The following is a 20,199-nucleotide window of genomic DNA, read 5'->3' on the forward strand; positions in this document are numbered from 1 at the left end:
AGATTGAACTCTGTGGCAGCAGCTCCGCCACATTTTGCACGTACTTCAGACGTGCATGACTATGAACCTTCTTTGCATCTACTTTGAGAGAGTTGTATCTTGGACAAAATGGAGGCAGGGCTACAATTCAAATGCTCTCTTCAAATTTGCTGATGGCATCATGGTCGTCAGCAGAATCACTGACGTCAATGAGGAAGCGGACATGAGGGAGATAGATCAGCTAGATGAGCAGTGTCGCAACAGCCACCTTGCACTCAATGTTAGGAACTGATTGTGGACTTCAGGAAGGTGAAATCTGGAGAACACAAACCAGACCTCATCGAGGGGGTCAGCACAAAAAAGGGTTAAGAGCTTCAAGTTCCTGGTGTCAACATCTCTGAGGATCAGTCTTGAGGCATCCATGATGTCGATGCAATCATGAAGAAGGCTTACCAGCAGCTATACTTGGTGAGGAGATTTGGTATGTCTCCAAAGACTCTTGCAAATTTCTACAGGTGTACCGGGAAGAGCATTCTGACTGGTTCCATCACTGTCTGGTATGGAGGTGCCAATGCATAGGCCAGGAAAATACTCCAGAGAGTTGTTAACTCAGCCACCATCATCACAGGCATCGGTCTCCACTCCATCGTAGACATCTACAAGAGACGGTGTCCGAAGAAAGAAGCCTCTATCCTCAAGGACCCTCACCACCCAGGCCGTGCCCTCTTCACACTGCTACCATCAGGAAGGAGGTCCAGGAGCCTGAAGCCGAACACCCAGCGGCACAAGGTCAGCTTCTTCCCCTCCGCCATCAGGTTTCTAAACAGACAATGAATCATAGACACTACCTCATTCTCTCTGATTTTTGCACTAATTGATTTATTTTTTAATGTAATTTTATAGCAATATTTGGATTATGATATTGTGCTGCAAAACAATGCATTTTTGCGACATGTTCTTGACAATAAGTTATGATCATCATCTGAGAGGCAGCAATGCTGACATAAGAAACCAAGGTGCTAAAATCCCAAGGTAGTATTTTTAAAGAATAGGGAAATTTTGGTCATCCAGCTACAGGAAAACATTTTTAATCTGAGAAAAAGTGCAGAAAAGATTCACAAGGATGTCACTGGGACTGCTGGGTTTGAGTTATAGTGCAAGTCTGGACAGGATACGATTTTTCTCCCTGGAGCAGAGTCTGAGGATTGACTCTAGAGGTATGTAAAATCATGAAGGGCTTAGTCAAAGTCCTTTCCCCAGGGTCAGGGTGACTAAAATTAGGGGGCATAGATCTAAGGTGAGAGGGGAAAGATTTCTATGATCTGAGGGTCACTGTTTTCACACAGGTATGTGCAACAAGCTGCCTGAGGGGGTGGGATGGGGGGAGAATTGCAAAGCTTCACATACATTTAGACAGGAAAATCCTGGGCCAAATGTTTAGAGGAGGATGGACCAAATGTGGGCAAATGGGATCAGCTGAGGGAGATAACTTTGTCAGCATGGACAACTTGAGCTGAAGTGCTGTAAAACTCTTTGATTCCATGAGTCTGAGAGACTGTTGAAATTTTATTGCTAGCCAGTCAAAATCTATCCCAAACTCATTGCTATAATTAACAAGTTATCCATTTATTACTGTTCTGTTCTTTGTGGATGGTGTGTGGAATTTGGGTTCTGGGTTTCCTGTTTAACGGATTGCCCTCATCATTTGTTCCTTCGTTCTCATGGGGTCTAAATCCTGGCAGTCTCCATCCAAAAGCACCGTGGGAGTACTGCAGTTGGTCAAGGCACCTCACTTCATTCCTTCTGAACTGCAATTAAGAATGAGCAGAAGACAATGGCAGCCCAGTGACTGATTATTTCACCACTTGTAAATAGGCACGAACCAAGAGAGAGATAGATAAAAATATAAAATGGTGGGCTTCATTATTCACTGACTGTAAATTGCTTTGCAATGACCTGAAAGACACATGAAAAGCAAAATAAAAATGTCTTGTACCCACATAGTTCATACAGTTTGGATCTTCAAACTTGAGTGGCTTTGGCTTTAGTTTACCACTTGGTTTTTCTTTATCTTCTAAATAGCAGAGCATTGGATACATTTTGCACTATATTAATTTCTGCCAAAAATATAACACAATCTAATGTAATAAAATTACCAAATAATCATAAAATCTCATAGTCCTGCAATATACCCACTCCTATCTGTTGAGGTGTGGCATTGGGAGACAAATGTACAATAATGGGGAAAGATATAAATGAGAAAGGTGAAATATTATAGAATTTTGTATTAGATGAACTATTGTATTAATAGTTAGCATAATATGGTCTTGTAAAGGAAAAAAAATCTAATCTCACGTCAGATTTCACTGTAAAAACCCTTTCCCCTTTTATTTTGATTTGTTCGCAATTTTAGTTTCAAAACAGAGAAGCTTTGGTTTTGCTGCATATGAGTGAATGTGAGAAACAAAATTTGCATGAACCATGCAAGGAACAGGAGGTGATATCAGAACACTATTTCTATGCTCCACATTATGCAGAAACCTTATCTGTTAAACCCTGCGCAGTTCGCCTCTGGATTCCCTCTTCTCAGGTCTGTATCTTTAGAATTCTATTGCACTAACACCAAAATATTCAATCCTTTTTCCCTACAACTGTAATGTTTACATTTCTTTGAAGTTTTGGAGATGATATGACATTTGTCTTTTATAATTCTAATGGGTAATGTAAAGTTTATACTCTTCAGTACATGTAAATCTATTTGGAGGTTTGCTATAACATTGCAGTCTGAAAAAATCTAAACCAGGAGACTCTTTTACTATCACCTTTTAGTGCAAGAGTAATTGGGTTAAATGTTGTATTTCAGTGTGCATTATTTTCTCACTTCAACCACTAATTTGGATTGTGTAAGTTTCCTATCCACTTTAAAACATTCAAGAACACGTTTGCGATATTTTCTATCATTCTGCCACAGTTTGTCTTGTGGATCTGCTGATTTATCACACTTCATCCTTGTCTAAACTTTTCATTCTTATATATTTTTAAATTTTTTAATTTTATTTGACAGCACGGTAGAAGGCCATTTAAACCTGTGCTGCCCAATGAGATCCAAACTAACCTATAGCCCTGTACGATTTTTGGAAGGTGGGAAGAAACCAGGGCACCCAGGCGAAAACCCATGCAGACATGAGGAGAACTTAAAAATTCCTTGCAATCCCGGATTTGAACCTGGGGTTGCTGACGTGTAATAGGGTCACACTATCCTGCCATCTCCTAGGTGGTGTGTCAGTAAATACTGAGTGGACTTAAGTCAACAGTTTGAGTGATATTCATTGATACTGGAAATGCTTCCAATCCTGGCCATTAAGTGGTGTCACCTGTCCCTCATGCCCATCTGAGAGAGCAGATGGAGCCTTGGTCTAATGCCTCACTTCAGGGACAATGGCTCTGAAAGGCACTGCGCTCCCTCAGCACTGTGTGGAATGTCAGCTTCGATTTAAGTTGCTTGTATTGGATTCAAACCTTGTGATTTTTGAGGGGAGAGTACAGACAAAAGAACTACTTTCTGTGTCCAGGTGCAAATTTACCCCTGCCAGTCGTCTGGGAATTCCATTGAAGCTTTATAGTAATAAGAAGGTCTGTCCATTCTTTTGTTTCTGTAAAGTATGTGGATCTGAAAAACAAATATCATGTGGGATTGTCAAGCACAAGATTCCTTAGAAAGTCATCGACAGCATGTTCTTCATTTTTCTTTCTCCTCTCTTTGTTGCACTTCAAGTGGCAGATGCAAGGAATTTTTAAAAAAAGTAGTGTGTAAGTATTGATAATGTATCTTCTTGCATTGCCTTAACTTCCTCTTGGGTCCCACAGTTTCAGCTGCTCCAATTGTTGTCTCAACTGGTCTAGTCTAGTTCCTTTTATTTGAAACAATTGGTCTACTGCTGTTTAATCCTGCTCCACCTCTTCTCTTTAAACAGCTGTTGTATTAAATTCTCATTTTTAAAAAAGATATTATGCCTTTACTGCGACTTGGTAAGCATCGATTTTTCATTCTGAACAAACTTGCTGCTCTCCTCTCTCAATGAGTGTTTTGGATCTTCCATTCTCAATGCCGCACCGAACTCACACCACCACCCAATGCACTCAACATGACCATGTCACTTGCTAACAATATACGGTTGGTTGTATTTTATTGTATTTAAGTTTAAGCTTTCATTTAAAAAAATATATATTTTATTTAAAAATTTAAATCGCATCAAAAGGTACATGTATGTATTCATATCAAATTAAATGTGAATATATTCAACCCTCCCTCCCTAACCCTCCCCCTTTTCCTAATGATTATTAAAAAAATAGATTGTGTTTGTGGATAGATATATAGATAGATTAAAAAATAATATATATAAAATAAAGGAGAATGTTCATGTAAATCTGATTTAATTTGGGAGCACAGGTTCACCACTCAGACCAGATATTGAAAGATCTTTATATTTTTAAACCAGTTTTTGTATATGGGCTCCATCTTTTCAAAATGAAAAAGCTTTAAATGTTAATTTTAAATTTATTTGTCATAGAAACATAGAAGATAGGAGCAGGAGTAGGTCATTCGATCCTTCGAGCCTGCTCCGCCATTCAATGAGATCATGGCTGATCTTAAAGTTCAGTACCCCGTCCCCGCCTTCTCTCCGTAACCTTTAATACCCTTATACTGAAGAAGTAGATCTAATTCCCCCTTAAATATATTTAATGAACCTGTCTCTACTGCTCTCTGTGGCAATGAATTCCACAGATTCACCACCCTCTGGGTCAAGAAATTCCTCCTCATCTCGGTCCTAAATGGTTTGCCTATTATCCCCAAACCATGACCCCAGGTTCTGGATTTTCCCATCATTGGGAACATCCCATCTGCATCCATTCTGTCCAGTCCTGCCAGAATTTTATAGGTCTCTATGAGATCCCCTCTCAATCTTCTAAACTCCAGCGAGTACAATCCCAATTTGCGCAATCTTTCCTCCTAAGTCATTCCTGCCATTCCAGGTATCAGCCTGGTGAATCGCCTCAGCACTCCCTCCATTGCAAGAACATCCTTCCTTAGATAAGGTGACCAAAACTGCACACAATACTCCAGGTGGGGTCTCACCAAGGCCCTGTACAGCTGCAGTAAGGTATCCTTGTTCCTAGACTCAAACCCTCTTGATATGAAGGCCAACATCCCATTTGCCTTTTTAACCGCCTGCTGTACCTGCACGCTCGCCTTCAGAGACTGATGTACAAGTACCCCTAGATCTCTCTGCACTTCCCCATCTCTTAACCTATTGCCATTCAAATAGTAATCTGCCCTCCGGTTTGTATTACCAAAGTGGATAACCTCACATTTATCCACATTGTAGTGCATTTGCCATGGATCTGCCCAGTCCCTCAATTTATCCAAATCACACTGGAGCTTCCTGACCCCCCTCTTCCGTGCACACAACCCCTCCTAGCTTAGTGTCATCTGCAAATTTGGAGGTATTACATCCAATCCCCTCATCCAGATCATTAATGTAAATTGTGAACAGCTGGGGTCCCAGTATAGATCCCTGTGGTACCCCACTGGTCACCGCCTGCCACTCAGAAAACGAGCCATTTATCCCAACTCTCTGTCTTCTACCTGCCAGCTAGTTCTCAATCCACATCAATACTTTGCCCCCAATCCCATGAGCCTTGATTTTGGAAGCCAGTCGTTTATGCGGGACCTTATCGAAGGCCTTTTGGAAGTCCAGGTACACCACATCCACTGGCTCTCCCCCATCTATTTTACCTGTCACCATCTCAAAGAATTCCAATAGATTTGTCAAGCACGATTTACCTTTTGTAAATCCATGTTGACTCCGTCCGATCCCTTCTCTGCTAGTCATATGCTCCGCTATTACATCCTTAATAATGGATTCCATCATTTTGCCCACTACTGATGTAAGGCTCACTGGCCGATAATTCCCTGCTTTTTCTCTACCCCCCTTTTTAAATAGTGGGGTAACATTAGCTACCCTCCAATCCATGGGTACTGATCCTGAATCTATCGATTTCTGGAAAATAATTCTTAAAGCATCTGCTATCTGAATGGCCACTTCCTTGAGTACCCTAGGATGTAGATTATCAGGCCCTTGGGATTTATCTGCCTTCAATCCCATCAATTTCCCCAAGACCATGTCTTTAGAGATACTGATTTCTTTCAGTTCCTCCCTTGCATTAGTCTCTATGTTTCTCAACATCCTTGGGAGGTTATTTGTATCCTCTCTTGTAAAAACAGAACTAAAGTAAGAAATAAATTGGTCTGCCATTTCCTTATTCCCCATTATATTCCCCTGATTCCGACTGCAAAGGACTTACTCTGGATTTCACCAATCTTTTCCTCTTGACATATATATAAAAGCTTTTGCAGTCGGTTTTTATATTTGCCGCAAGCTTACTTTCGTAATTTATTTTTGCCCTCTTGATTAATCCCTTTGTCCTCCTTTGCTGCATCTTGAACTGCTCCCAGTCTTCGGTTGCGGTACTTTTTTTGGCCAATTGATATGCTCTCTCTTTGGACCCAATGCTGTCTCTAATTTCCCTTGTTATCCACGGTTGAGTCACCTTTTTTGGTCAAAAAATAACCAATACAGTAAAAGTTCTAAAATTCGGACTGCTCGGGGTTGGGTCGGTTTGGATTTTACAGATTCACGGGAAAATTCAAAGTTAGGGTGATTAAACGGCTATGTCTTGATAGTTTATTAGCAAAACATTTTTTCATACAAGGTACCCAAAAAAATCTTACATTTGTGCGACTTTCTGGTGGTCGTTTGTTGCTTGTGCTTCTGAGGCGCTTATGCACGCAAAAGCCAAAAGTTTTTGAGAAGTCTGGATTGTTGCCTGGTCCGAATTTCCAGCACCTGGATTTTTTGGACTTTTACTGAACATTGAGAAGGGGTCTTCTATCAAAGTCACTGTATATGTGTGAAAAAGAAAAAGTGTATATCATGGCCAATGTGATTTATGGTGTGAAAAATAAAAAAATTTAAAAAAAAAAAGAGAGAAGGGGTCTTCTATCAACAATCGGGCAGGTTATCTCTGAAATTCATGCAACTGTGTAAAGAGCACAGTTTACAAAGTATAGGGTTACAAGCAAAAGGACAGCAAGATACCACTGTTATGGGGTTCATTCAGGAGCCTGATGGCTGCAAGGATCCTTCTCCCTGATGGGAGGAGGGCGAGGAGAGTGTGTCTAGGGAAACGGTATTTGTCTGTTGCTGATGCTCTCACCCTCTTAAGCCTTCTCCCCAGTCAGAGAAGGAAAGCGAGAGTGCATCCAGAGTGTACAGATGCAGGTGGAGTTCATGGAGGCAAGGGAGGTCTGTCTTATTTAGAAAAGAACATTTTTATGGCACAGTACAGGCCCCTTCAACCCACAATGTTCTGCTGACCTACTGTATAGAGTATATATCAAAAAACCCTTAAAAGTTAAACTTTTACTCAGAATTGTCTATTTTTCTTTTACCCTTGTGCCTGTCAAAGAGTTTCTTCAATGCCCAGATTGTTCCAGCCTCCACCACCACCCTTGGCAATACATTCCAAGCACCTTCAGATGTAGCCCTGGCCACTACCCTCAATCAGGTAGGCAGGCTGGTTGCCTTTTTCCTCACGGATGCTTCAAGGCCACGAGTTCCGGAACCAGTCTGTGGAAAAGGAGGCTCAGGCCATAATAGAAGCCGTAAGTCACTGGAGGCACTACCTGGCAGGTAGAAGATTTACGGTTCTCACGGAGCAGCACTCTGTCAAATTCCTGTTCAGCAATGCCAAGGGGGCAAAATCAAGAATGACAAAATTGCGAGGTGGAGGATCAAACGCTCTACTTATAGTTTTGACATCGCCTACCAGCCAGGGCGGACCCTCCAGATGCTTTGTCCGGGGGATGCTGTGCCTCTGCACACACCAGTCAACTGTAGACCATACACAATGAGCTCTGCCATCCAGGGGTCACCTGCATGGTTCATTTTTTCCAAGTCCTGCAACTTGCCCTACTCAATAGAAGACATCAGGGAAGTGACCAGGTCATGCCAGATCTGTGCTGAGTGCAAGCCCACTTTTTCTTCGCCCCACGAAAGCGCACCTGATTTCTGAGTTTTCACAGAGCAGCAGGAATTACTGGGCTTCTGCTATGGTTCTTATCTACTGTCTCCCGCAAGGGCATGTTAAAGGCTGGCCACTCCACAGCGAGTGTCTCAGATCCTGTCACTTTGAAAACCTTTCCATCCTCCATGGGCCACAAGTCAAGAGAATGGTGGAGTACCTCCCACCTTCCTGAACTACTAGATCTCGGACATCTCTCAAAGAGCTTGATATCCCATCCACCACCCCATACTTTAATTTCTTACTCGGGGACTGCGGTTCCTCCATCATCACTGGACAAAACTTCTGGAACTTTCTCCCATCCAGCATTGTGGGTCTATCTGTCCCTGAAGGAATGCAGCAGTTCAGAAGGGAGTTCTCCATTATCTTCTCAAGAGCAGTTAGGGGTGGATGATTAAATGCTGCCTCTGCATGCAAAGCAGACATTCCTTGTGGGCACTGCTGTGCGAAGAATTCAGATACAAAGTCCACAGACTGTACAATAGACTCTAATCAGCTTCAACCAGGTCTACGTACTCTCCTGGTTCTACATGCCTGACTGCTGCTAAGGGGGTCGGCTCGAGATTTTAAAAAGGGCCAGTGAGGCCAGCCTCCTAGGATGCCCCTGCAGAAGTGCAGCCAGTGTAGTGATTGTATCATCACATCCCTTGAAACCATAAGCAAAGCACGATGCAGGAGACTTACTGCAATGGTTAGCCTGGGCTGCCTCAACACCATCGTGTTCAGTTGTGGTCGCCTCATTACAGGAAGGATGGGGAAGCTTTGGAGAGAGTGCAGAGGAGATTTTCCAGGATTTGGCTGGACTGGAGAACATATCTTATGAGGCAAGGTTAATGCAGGCCTGAAGATTTGCTCTTTGGAGTTAATAGAGGGCTACGAGATTATGGGAGGCACATAATCTGCTGGGACATCCAGCATCTTTTTTTCTAGGGAGATTGCAGCAAATACTGGAGGACAGGTGAGGGCAGCAAAGTTTAGGGGAGAAGTCTGGCAAAGTTTTTTTTACAATGCCTAGGATGCATTGCTGGGGGTAGTGGTGGAGGCTGGATCAATACGGACATTTAAAAGACTCTTTGACAAGTTCACGTATGCAAGGAAAAAAAAAGGTTACGGCTGGAAGGTAGGAAAGGTTTAGATTGATGAGTACACCCAATCCTCTAACCCTCTATTTTTCTTTTATCCACGTTCCTGTCTAAGTCTCTTAAATGCCCCTAATTTTTCAGCCTCCACCACCATCCCTGGCAAGGCTTTCCAGGCACCCACAACTCTCTGCGTTTATATATTAAAAAAAAATTATCCCTTGTGTCTCCCCTAAACTTCTCTCCCTTCACTTTGTACATGTGTCCTCTGATGTTTGCTGATCCTGCTCTAAGAAACAGGTGCTGGCTGTCCACCCTATCTGTGCCTCTTATAATCTTCTAGACCTCTATTAAGTTTTCTCTCATCCTTCTATGCTCCAAAGAGAAAAGTCCCAGTTCTACTAACCTTGCCTCATAAGACTGGTTTTCCAAATAGGGTTACATAGATCAGCACAACATTGTGGGCTGAAGGGCCTGTACTGTGCTGCAAAGTCATGATCCATGTTCTAGTGGTGATATGTACTGTTCTGTGTATAAGTGGCTGGCCCACCCACTGAGGAAGTTGGTGAAGCTGCCAATCATCTGCCGGGATATAAGCCACATCTGGCCCCTCAGGGTCAGTGACTCGGAGCTACAGCGAACTGCAGCAGGGACTTTAAGTGGAATAAAGCCTATTGATCAGTTTTTAAGTCTTGTGTCTCCTTTCTGTACGACAGCGCACCACATCCTCTCATTTCCTTTACCCTCCAAACCAGCACCAACCTGCCTGAGGCATGCAAAGGAGAGTACATGTAAAGATGACCTGACTGTCAGGATTTTTTAGAATTTCAGCTGGCATTTTGTCATGCATCAGACCTCATGTTGAAAATAGGCCCAATGTTACCATACCATGAAATGTTTGAAATCAGGCCTATTCGGAGGAGTGAGGCTTGAAAAACAAACTGCTGGAGAAACTCAGTGGGTCAGACAGCAGCCTGAAGAGGCAAAAGGATTGGGGTTCAGATGTGCAACAGGACTGAAACAAGAATGCCAACCTCATCACTGCTTTCTTCCAATCAGTAAACATTACATCTGCTGATGGAAAGATAAGTATCGGGAAAAACCACTGCAGCCATTTATTTACTTGATTCATTCCTGATTTATTCCACAAGAGAAAGGATACTGGCAACTTGATAATGGCTATTTAGAATATTCTTATCTGATGTATGGTGTTAATTATCTCCAAATTCATATTTTCTAGGTATGATTCAGTCCAGAAAATTCCTACTTGGCTTAATTAATGTGCTATCAAATGCACCTCCTTCGAAATTCCAAACCCTGCTGATTGACTTGTTGGAAAAGGGACTTTTAACAAAGGATGGCTATAAACATTACAGCCAATGTGAACCTGAAGATTTGTCGCGAACTATCCTGGTATCTGTTCTCGGTAAAGATGAAGGCTACTATCAAGCATTTCTCTCCATTCTCTGTGTCCATTTTCCATGGATTTGTTCAGGGTTTCAACAAGTTTCCAATGGCAAGGATCAAATGTGGACAAGTGGACAAGCTGGCAGTAAGTGATTTCATTCTTTAATGGGGCGAAAGGAGAGAGTCCGCAGAAGCTGCGATTGTGGTAAATACGCAAAACGTGCTGGCGAAATTCAGCAGGTCTTGCAGCGTCCAGAGAAGGCAAAGATCTATAGCCAACACTTCAGGCCTGAGCACATGATGAAACAAATGAGATCATAACAAAGAGAATTTGGAGATGTGTTTCAGTTTGTAAGTTGGTCTTTAAATAAGTACATTTATGAATGGACAAACGAGTGAGCTGTTAATGCAAATGCCTCACCAACATGCCATTTGTTTGTACAATGTCCAATGTGGGTCAACTAAACTTCATGTTCAGTTTTGCACCATATCTTTGGTTAGTAGAAATTTGCAGGAGATTTAGTGTTTATTCCCCCCCCACCTTTGAGAGAATTCTTCTTCTTTGGCTTGGCTTCGCGGTCGAAGATTTATGGAGGGGGTAAAAGTCCACGTCAGCTGCAGGCTCGTTTGTGGCTGACAAGTCCGATGCGGGACAGGCAGACACGGTTGCAGCGGCTGCAGGGGAAAATTGGTTGGTTGGGGTTGGGTGTTGGGTTTTTCCTCCTTTGCCTTTTGTCAGTGAGGTGGGCTCTGCGGTCTTCTTCAAAGGAGGTTGCTGCCCGCCAAACTGTGAGGCGCCAAGATGCACGGTTTAAGGCGATATCAGCCCACTGGCGGTGGTCAATGTGGCAGGCACCAAGAGATTTCTTTAGGCAGTCCTTGTACCTTTTCTTTGGTGCACCTCTGTCATGGTGGCCAGTGGAGAGCTCGCCATATAACACGATCTTGGGAAGGCGATGGTCCTCCATTCTGGAGACGTGACCCACCCAGCGCAGCTGGATCTTCAGCAGCGTGGACTCGATGCTGTCGACCTCTGCCATCTCGAGTACTTCGACGTTAGGGATGAAAGCGCTCCAATGGATGTTGAGGATGGAGCGGAAACAACGCTGGTGGAAGCGTTCTAGGAGCCGTAGGTGATGCCAGTAGAGGACCCATGATTCGGAGCCGAACAGGAGTGTGGGTATGACAACGGCTCTGTATACGCTTATCTTTGTGAGGTTTTTCAGTTGGTTGTTTTTCCAGACTCTTTTGTGTAGTCTTCCAAAGGCGCTATTTGTTTATAAAAGGCACAGTTAAGGTAGACAGATTTTTCCCCCCCCCCCCCCCCCTCGGGTAAGAATGCAATGGTTTTCAACCTTTTTCCTTCCACTCACATACCACTCTCTATACCATCAGGATTGCTTCAGTGTGTGGGAAGGGAAGGCTGAGAATCACTGCTCTAGACCCAATTGTTATTGAAATATTTTGCTTGAGAAAAATTGTCATTGGCCCATTTCCTTTGGAGGTATGAAACCATGCACACAACGAGTCAATGAGGTATGATTAAAACACTGGTTTTCAAACTTTTTCTTTCAACCACATACCACCTTAAGCAATCCCTTACTAATCACAGTGCACCTATGGCATATGGAAAGAAAAAGGTTGAGAACCTCTACTACAGCTTGTGCATTCAAGGTGGGGGTGGGGGGGGGAGGGGAAGAGTTGGTGAGAGTGTCAAGAACTGCTCATATAAACACTCCGTGACTCAATTATTTATTTAACAATGAAATTAATTTTAATATTTCTGTATGTGTTGGGCATATATATTGCTTGTAATAGTTGATACCATGTCACAGTCTGTTTCCTCCCCTCCCCCTCTATTTATGGCCACAAAATCTGATTTTTTTTCCATATTACATATAAAAGCTGATTACCACCCCCTTTTTTTTTGCCCTGGCCACCTGCCCATCCAAACTCCCTATGCCCTGAACGCAGACTCTCACCCAGGCCCGGTCTGCCTGCCCACTTGAGCTACTGACGCCCTGAAGGCAGATTTGCCACCCCGCCAACCCATCTGAGCTCCAGTCACCCCAGACAGGGATTTACCACTGGTCCCAGCCACCTGCCCAGCCACCCATTCCAGCTTCCAACACCTCGAACGATGCAAAAGTAATCGTTTTAATAGTTGACCCTCTACATCTTACCCTAAAACGTGGCGCACCAAATTCGACTATTACATGTGTATATACGGTATGTGTGTGCATCTCTGTGTGTTTGCAGTGGGTTGCACTGAGGCCTGGAGAACACTTTTTTTTTGGGTTGTATTTGTACAATCTGATGAAAAACTTGAACATGAAGTGTGAGGCAAGATTTTTTTTTACACAGAGATTGGGAGGAACCTGGAATGGTCTGCCATGGGTACTGGTGAAAGCAGATGTAATTGTACTGTTTAAGAGACAGGGATTGGAGGGTTATGGATAGTGTGTAGCCAGAAGAGATTTAATTTAATCTGGCATCATGTTTGGTGCAAACATCATGGGCCACAGGGCCCATTCCTGTGCTATATAATTCTATATATATGCTACAGATTTAAAAATCCCATTTGTAGATGAGAGTTGCACATTTCCATCACCCTTGTGTAAATTGCACCTAGAACAATTTCCGAATTCCAGGCTCGAACAGCTTGGCACAGCAGTCTTTAGATAGTGTGCCCCAGTCCTTGTCTCCCCATCTGATGTGAAGGATTTAGCTCTATTTTATCTGCTTCCTTTGCCCATCAAATCACCGCTGAACCCTTGGAGCCCAGTTCTCATCTGGTTTGTACTTACCCCAAGGGCAGCCCACTCTTCCTATGATGGGATGACCAGAATTACTCACTGTCCACCAGAAATGGTTCAATCTGGGCTTCGAACAGTTGTAGTATAATTTCAACCCCTCGTGCTCCAGTCATTCGGAGAGATTAGAAAAGCTTGCTTTTTGTGGCCTTTGTATATTTTCCATTCATTGGAACAAACATTATTTTCCCTGCCCTGAAATTTGCTTTACTTTTCTGTTGTCATGTTTTGCGTTGGGCTGGTTGCTGCTCGTCATTCACCAGAGGCAATGTTCGGGAGTCCAGACGTGCTGGCGTGGGCACGGACAGCTTCATAGCAACTTATGGGATGGGCGACGTGAGGTGGGGTTTAAGTGGTTTAGTCTGTTATGGAGTTGCGCCTAATAAAGGAAAGACACAATGTGGCTTGCTTAACTTGTGTTAACTTTTTACTCTGTGGCAAGATTTAGCATCACCTACATCTGGTGACCTTGTAATTACATGTAGGAAAATGGCCCAATGATATGAAGTCAGACTCGATATATGCACCCTTTTTAAAACTAATGTATGAGTGTGGGTTTTGATCTTCGAGGTACACTTCCATTCACTCTATATCACCAGCCAGAGGACATCTCGTGTCCTGGAGCAGATTGCCTGTGAAGTAAAAGACGTGCTGCTTAATCCTGTTAAAATTATGCCATACATCGTGCTTAAAGCAGACGTCGTAGAGGGAACGCAACCTTCAGATCAAGCCTGCATTTTGGAGCTGCTGGCAGATGATTACCTCGGTGATTTGAGGCCATCACAAATGCTGGGGAGATGACGCAGGCTGATTGGTGACAAGAAGATTGATGACAACGTCTGGAAACGGAAGTTCTTTCGCTGCGTGCACATGCAGGTTCAGGGGCGTCTGATGGGCATCTTTCAAGTGACCAACATTGACGAACTTGCAAAAAAAAACTCAGTGTTACAAACTAACTCCCCCCCCCCACCCCACCACCGGTTAGTACTAACACAGGAACAGCAATGGAAGATTCACCAGACAGCGGTAAATTCAAAATAATAGTTTTTAATTAAACTATTAATCACATAACAGTTCTTACTTAACTCTAAACTTACTTAATGCTAAGCTTAAAACCTACTATGAGCGAATGTTATTGTACTAAAGTTCAAACTATTTCAGCTTAAACTTGAGTCTGAAAAGTTAGTTTTAAGGCCCAGTATTTTAAAGTCATGTTGAACTTGCAGGTCTATTAAATTGTAGTTCAGAAATTATTACAAAACATCAAGTCCTTTTAAATTATTGCTTAAAGCAGTAATGAAATCTTTGTTAACACTGTTTCAGCCCTTAGACTGTTCCAACTCACAAATCTTGATGAGCTAATTTCCCAGGAAGAAATTTCTTCTTAAACTCTCGCACTGGTGATCTTCAACTCCCTCTTAGCTTCGTAAGAGTTCTGGAGTTCCTTCCCATGATGAGGCTGCCTTCTAATAACAAAAGGAGACAGTCAGAATTCAACCCTTTGTTTTACAAAGGTCTAACACCAGTGTTCTGGTTACTGTGATATAGTACAGACCAATATCTCCTTCTCTTTCTACAAATTACTGTGTTACCCCTGTGTATGCCACAGGGTCTTGACTCTCAACTTCTACAGCCTTCTTCTGGTTTAAAGATCCCTCCTGCTTTAGGATAAAAATAATATATTAAACAGTTGCCAACCCCAGTTTTTTGTAAACCATGTGATCTTCTAACTTTGGCTTGCAGATATCACGACTCTGAAAGATGATTTCACTTCTGTTTCAAAAGGCTTAAGTAGGTCACTCAAGTTGCCCCGAGTTTCATTTCTCTTGTTCGAGGCCTGAAGTGCTTTCAAGAACCACACCTGGTGCTTGAGTTTCAATTAAGAACACTTCTGTTCCATTATGGTATTGTTCTTCTTGATACTGCAACTCCAAACTGACACTTTGCTCTGAATCCAAATGATATCTTTGCCGTGACCTGTGTGTAACCCTGTTCCAAACTCATTACATTACTTAAGACATAGTTTAAGAAATACAACTTACCTTAACTTAAATTTTACTATTAACACAATTCCATTACATCGAGACAGCCTCTGCAGTGCAGGTGAATATGGTCAATACAACAACCATTGAGCCGGAGAAGTCAGAGCTGGAACAACAAATTGCAGTACTCACTGCACAAGCTGAGGCTTTGACAGCCCAGCAGGACCATCCCCATTTCCAGTTCAACTCAAATCCTGTGAGTCAGTGATGGGGCAAAGGTGATGCCCAACACATAAACTGGAAGCACTGGAAATGTGGTGCAGTGGCCTGATTGTGCCAACCTCCCTGCTCCTTCTACAAACAACACCCGGGAAACGACGAGACCCGGCAATAGAGGTAACTGCTGCTCATGGGCAAACCAGCCACCACCTTCTCCTCAATGACCATTTCTCTGACAAACATCTCATCACCCTAACTCTGGATGTGTTCTAGCCACCACAAACAATTTGAACATCCAGACATTCGGTCAGAGTCCAATCATGTTCTATCTCAGCCTCCAGAAAGCTTTTTGGTGGATTTTCACTGTATCAAACATTTCAAAACCCATCATAAGCACAGATTTGATCCTCTCTCTCACTCTCTTTCTTTCTCTCTCTCTCTTTCTCTCTGCAGCCCTGACCCCATTTCATTGCAATTATTTTCTTTGTCCTATCCATCCCTTCCCCATTCTCTGGAATGTGTTTTCTCACTTTGCCAATTCTGATGAATTCTAATTCTAATTCTCTTTACACAGATCAGACCAGGCAGCAATATATATTTGGCTTCACCAATGTTTTATACAACTTTACCATAAAATCCCAATTCCTATACGCAAAACTGATTTATGAAGGATCTCTTTACAACCCTCTCCACCTGTGACACCACTGTTAATGATCGAGATCACTGCAAAGTATAAACAATGGAAACGATGATCTCTGCTCTAATAAAATACTCCGATGGTACCAAAGATTCAGGAAGCACCTGAATGAAACAAGAAATTGAACTGAAATAGACAATAATGACTTCTAAAGATGTATTATATTTTTACTTAATTGTTGTATCTTAGTTTAATCTTTTCTAGAGCAGAATTGTGAAGGTATTATTCAGAAGACTGGTAAATAAACAGATGATATGAAAGAACAACAAGCAAATTCAGCAGCACCTTTTCAAATAGAACTGATTCTCTTTTTCTCCCCCTCTATGCTTGTGGGAGTTTGGGGCTGAATTTGTTGTTTGTCAGTGTTGCTAACTTTAGCTGCCAGCTTACCGTAAATGCATGTGTCCAAGTTTTTTTTTTGCAATTTATGATGAGTTTGCTGCTTCTGATCATTCTTTGGAAACTTCTGGTGAACTTTTGCTGCAAGCCTTTCTTTCCTCAGGTAGGGAGACGAGATTTGCACTCGGTTTCAGCTATAGTCTCCCCATTGTCTCAACCAGTGGAGCAAGACATCTCTCACCTTGTATTCAAATGCTCTTTTGATAAACACCAACATACTTTGCATGGTTTTAACATTTAAACAACTTTATTTTTCGAGCTGCTTGAACCAACAGTGTCCTCGACTTCTGTCATAGTTGGAATTTTGCTCCTGTGCCAAATGCACGTATTGCCTCCTGGGAAATGTAGATCTTTATTATACATGCATAATAACACACCCAGGATGTGCTCTGTTCTTGCTGCTGCCATCAGGAAGTAGGTACAGGTGCCACACGACTCACACCATCAAGATCAGGAATAGTTACCACTCCTCAGCAGTCAGTCAGACTCCAGAACAATAGATTCATTCAGAGCCTCATTTGATATCTTGTCATTTGCCATTATTTATTACTGAGTATTTATACCTCTGAATTTGCACATTGTTGAGAGTTCTTTCTATGAATATAGTTTACAGTTACTGGTAATAAGAAATTCTGCCATGCCCACAGGAAAAAGAATCTTAGGGTTGTATGTGATGTGATTTGAGATTTATTGTCAGAGTACAAGCCATCACATACAACCCTGAGGTTCATTTCTCCTGCGGGCAGAGCAGAATTACCTCTAATTGGTAGTGCAAAATATAAACTGTACAGAGCGTAAACATGTAAACAAACAAACAAATGTAAACAAACTGATTGTGCAATACAGAGAGAACAAAAGAAAATCAATAAAGTGCACAAGTAAGAGTCCTGAAATGAGTCCTTGATTGAATTTGTCGTCGAGGAGTCTGATGGTGGAGGGGTAGCAGCTATTCCTGAACCTGGTGGGGTGAATTCTGTGGCACCTGCTCCTCTTTCTTGATGGCAGCAGCGAGAACAGAGTGCATGCAGGGTGGTGTGCATCTTTGATGATTGCTGCTACCCTGCGATGGCAGCGTTCCCTGTCAATGTACTCAATAGTGGGGAGGGGTTTGCCTGTAACATTCTGGGCTGTGTCCACTATCTTTTGGAGGGCTTTACGCTCAGGGGTATTGATGTTCCCATACCAGATCGTGATGCATCCGGTCAGCACACTTTCCACCACACATCTGTAGAAATTTTCCAGGGTGTCATACCAAACCTCCACAAATTCCCAAGGAAGTAGAGGCGCTATTATCCACTGGTCTCAATTATGTTCAAACCACTGAATGACTGTCCCATGAGGGTACAATGCATGTTGATAAAGCTGCAGAAATATGATGTGAAATTTATTTACCCACATGTTTGCAGCAGATGCATGGTCTCGAGCAGTTAACAAGTAAAGAGCGACCAAGGTTAACAGGGAGATACAGGCCTACCATGATTATCACCTCATTTCCGGTATACTGGGATAGAAGAGAGCAGATCTGGAAAGCAACAGAGCCAGATGAGACAATGAAAAAGCTCAAAGTTAGAATGCAGAAAGGATGGCCAGCATGACTGTCCAATAGATAGCAGAGATTACTGGGCATGCAGAGATGAACTGTCAGTTGTGAAAGATGTTGTCTTCAAAGGGAACAGGCTTGTGATCCCAGTGTTGCTACACAAGGAAATGCTCTAAAAGATACACAAAGGACATCTTGGTGAGGAAAAATGCAAACGTAGAGCTCGAGAGGTGAGAGGCCAAGAATGAACCAAGAAATACACCAGACCACTGCTTCATGTGAAATATGCCTTACCTTTAGACCAAAGCAGCAAGGGGACCTGCTTACACCACTTCCTGGACCAGACTGGTCACACTTTAAAGTTGTTGATTGTAACTTTCCAATTACCTAGAGGTAGCAACACTGCAGTCAACATCCAGCAAATCAGTTCCTTGAGAGGTAGCATCAGAAAATGGCCCACAATGTTCGAGCAGTGAATTTGAGTCCTTTGCCAGTATGGGGGGGGGGGGGGGGGAGGTTTCCATATATAACTTCAAGCCCGCATCACCCAAAGTCTAATGGCCAAGCAGAGAGTTTTGCCAAGGTGGTGAAGAGCCTCATGAAGAAAGAGCACGATGGATGAGAAGATTTCTACAGAAAGTCTAATGATTCACAAAAGTTCGTACAGAATGGCCTTTCTTCTGCCCAAATGCTGACGGGCCGACACATACGTGCCAAACTTTGAATGCTTGAAAATCTGTTGACACCTGAAGGAGTGCACAAGGTCAAACAGGCTAAAGTGGAAGAGAAAGTAAAACAGAAATAAAATCATAAGACTGAAAAACTGGCTAGTCCTGAAGCCTGGAATTAAGGGGATTTTTTAAAAAAAACAATAATGTGGGTCCCTGGAATGTATTACTGTGGCACACTAATGGCATTTAAGAGACTTTTAAGCTCACAGATATAAGGGAAAAGGGGGAAGAGTTGTGGACTATGAATAGGGAAGGGTTGCATTGATTGTTGAGTAGGTTTACATAGGATGGCTCTACATTGTGGGCCAAAAGGGCTGTCAGTTCCAGCTTCTAAAGCATCTCCCTCAACAAACGAAACTGCATCTGCTTTAAAAGGTCGTTTATAATCCGTAGGAAAGGAGGGAGTTTCTCGTCTACAGAAGTAAAATATTACTTGCTCCTTCGGTACAACCCATAAAGAGAGAAAAGCTACTTTAAAAAGGGAGAGAACCCAAATCCTCACTGCAGCAGCTGGGCTCAGAGCAAAAAACCTGTCGAGGTGCTATCCAAATACCTCCCGAGAGACGTGTCTGAATTTCACCTCATTGCCAATCCCGACCACCCGTCTGCCTCCACAGATGCTGCTCGGCTCGCTGAGTCCCTTCAGCGGGGCGGGGGGGGGGGGGGGGGTCCAAAAGACACCGTCCGCCGTCTCCAGATCACTTTTGATCGGGTTGTGCGAGGCGCACTGCGCCTGCGTGTCCGGGATTTCCCCGCCACTGCCACTGTGTTCCTGGTGCTGATTTGTTTGGGGGGGACTGACGGGGACGAGACGGCGGTGGGTCGAGGAGATCGTGGCTCCTTCGGTAGGTCAAATCTGAACACTATTGGAAAGATCAGGGGGAATACTGAAATGGCACCGGTTATCTATTTGTTGATGCTTTTATTCGCGGTCTGAAACTGTCACGAATCGCTCCTGTTATTCACTGCGGGACCTGTTGCCTTTTTCCAGCACTTCTGCGCATTCAACGATGGGGGCTGCATGTACCTTCTGACTTGCTCCAGCGGGTCGGTGTTTCATTGCCCCTGCAGTCTTTGGCGCTTCATGTTCTGCTTTCTCGCAGCTTTGCTCGGGTCAACGTAAGGGAAACAGTCTGAGGAGGGCTGGCGGCAAACGATCGCTGGAGGCTGGCCAGCCGGCTTCGCGCCCCGCGCGTCCGATGACAACC

At 43.2% G+C, this 20,199-nt stretch overlaps 1 protein-coding gene and 1 long non-coding RNA gene across 5 annotated transcripts in view; one reads left to right on the plus strand and one right to left on the minus strand.

Moving 5' to 3' along the window:
* Nucleotides 1-2,425: 2,425 nt before the first annotated feature.
* The window catches only part of ciita (class II, major histocompatibility complex, transactivator), a 79,787-nt gene continuing 62,013 nt past the window's right edge, over nucleotides 2,426-20,199 (plus strand). The window contains exons 1-2 of one of the 3 annotated variants that reach the window (XM_069906960.1): nucleotides 2,426-2,569; nucleotides 10,444-10,755. In XM_069906960.1, the coding sequence (XP_069763061.1) occupies nucleotides 10,446-10,755 (310 nt within the window). In that variant the 5' untranslated portion in view covers nucleotides 2,426-2,569; nucleotides 10,444-10,445. The remainder of the gene's footprint in view (nucleotides 2,570-10,443; nucleotides 10,756-20,199) is intronic. The other 2 variants (XM_069906959.1, XM_069906958.1) reach the window with 2 other exon arrangements.
* LOC138747590 (uncharacterized) lies at nucleotides 3,536-19,655 on the minus strand. Of its 2 annotated transcripts, XR_011347565.1 has the most exons (6): nucleotides 19,572-19,655; nucleotides 18,555-18,647; nucleotides 14,769-14,889; nucleotides 14,186-14,347; nucleotides 6,773-6,941; nucleotides 3,536-3,649 (listed from the first exon to the last, which is right to left on the minus strand). It is a non-coding gene; the product is annotated as an uncharacterized lncRNA (long non-coding RNA). The 2 variants fall into 2 exon arrangements; XR_011347566.1 differs by lacking the exons at nucleotides 3,536-3,649; nucleotides 6,773-6,941 and adding an exon at nucleotides 13,783-14,055.

The sequence above is a fragment of the Narcine bancroftii genome, chromosome 12 (assembly GCF_036971445.1).
Source record: "Narcine bancroftii isolate sNarBan1 chromosome 12, sNarBan1.hap1, whole genome shotgun sequence".
NCBI classification, from domain to species: domain Eukaryota; kingdom Metazoa; phylum Chordata; class Chondrichthyes; order Torpediniformes; family Narcinidae; genus Narcine; species Narcine bancroftii.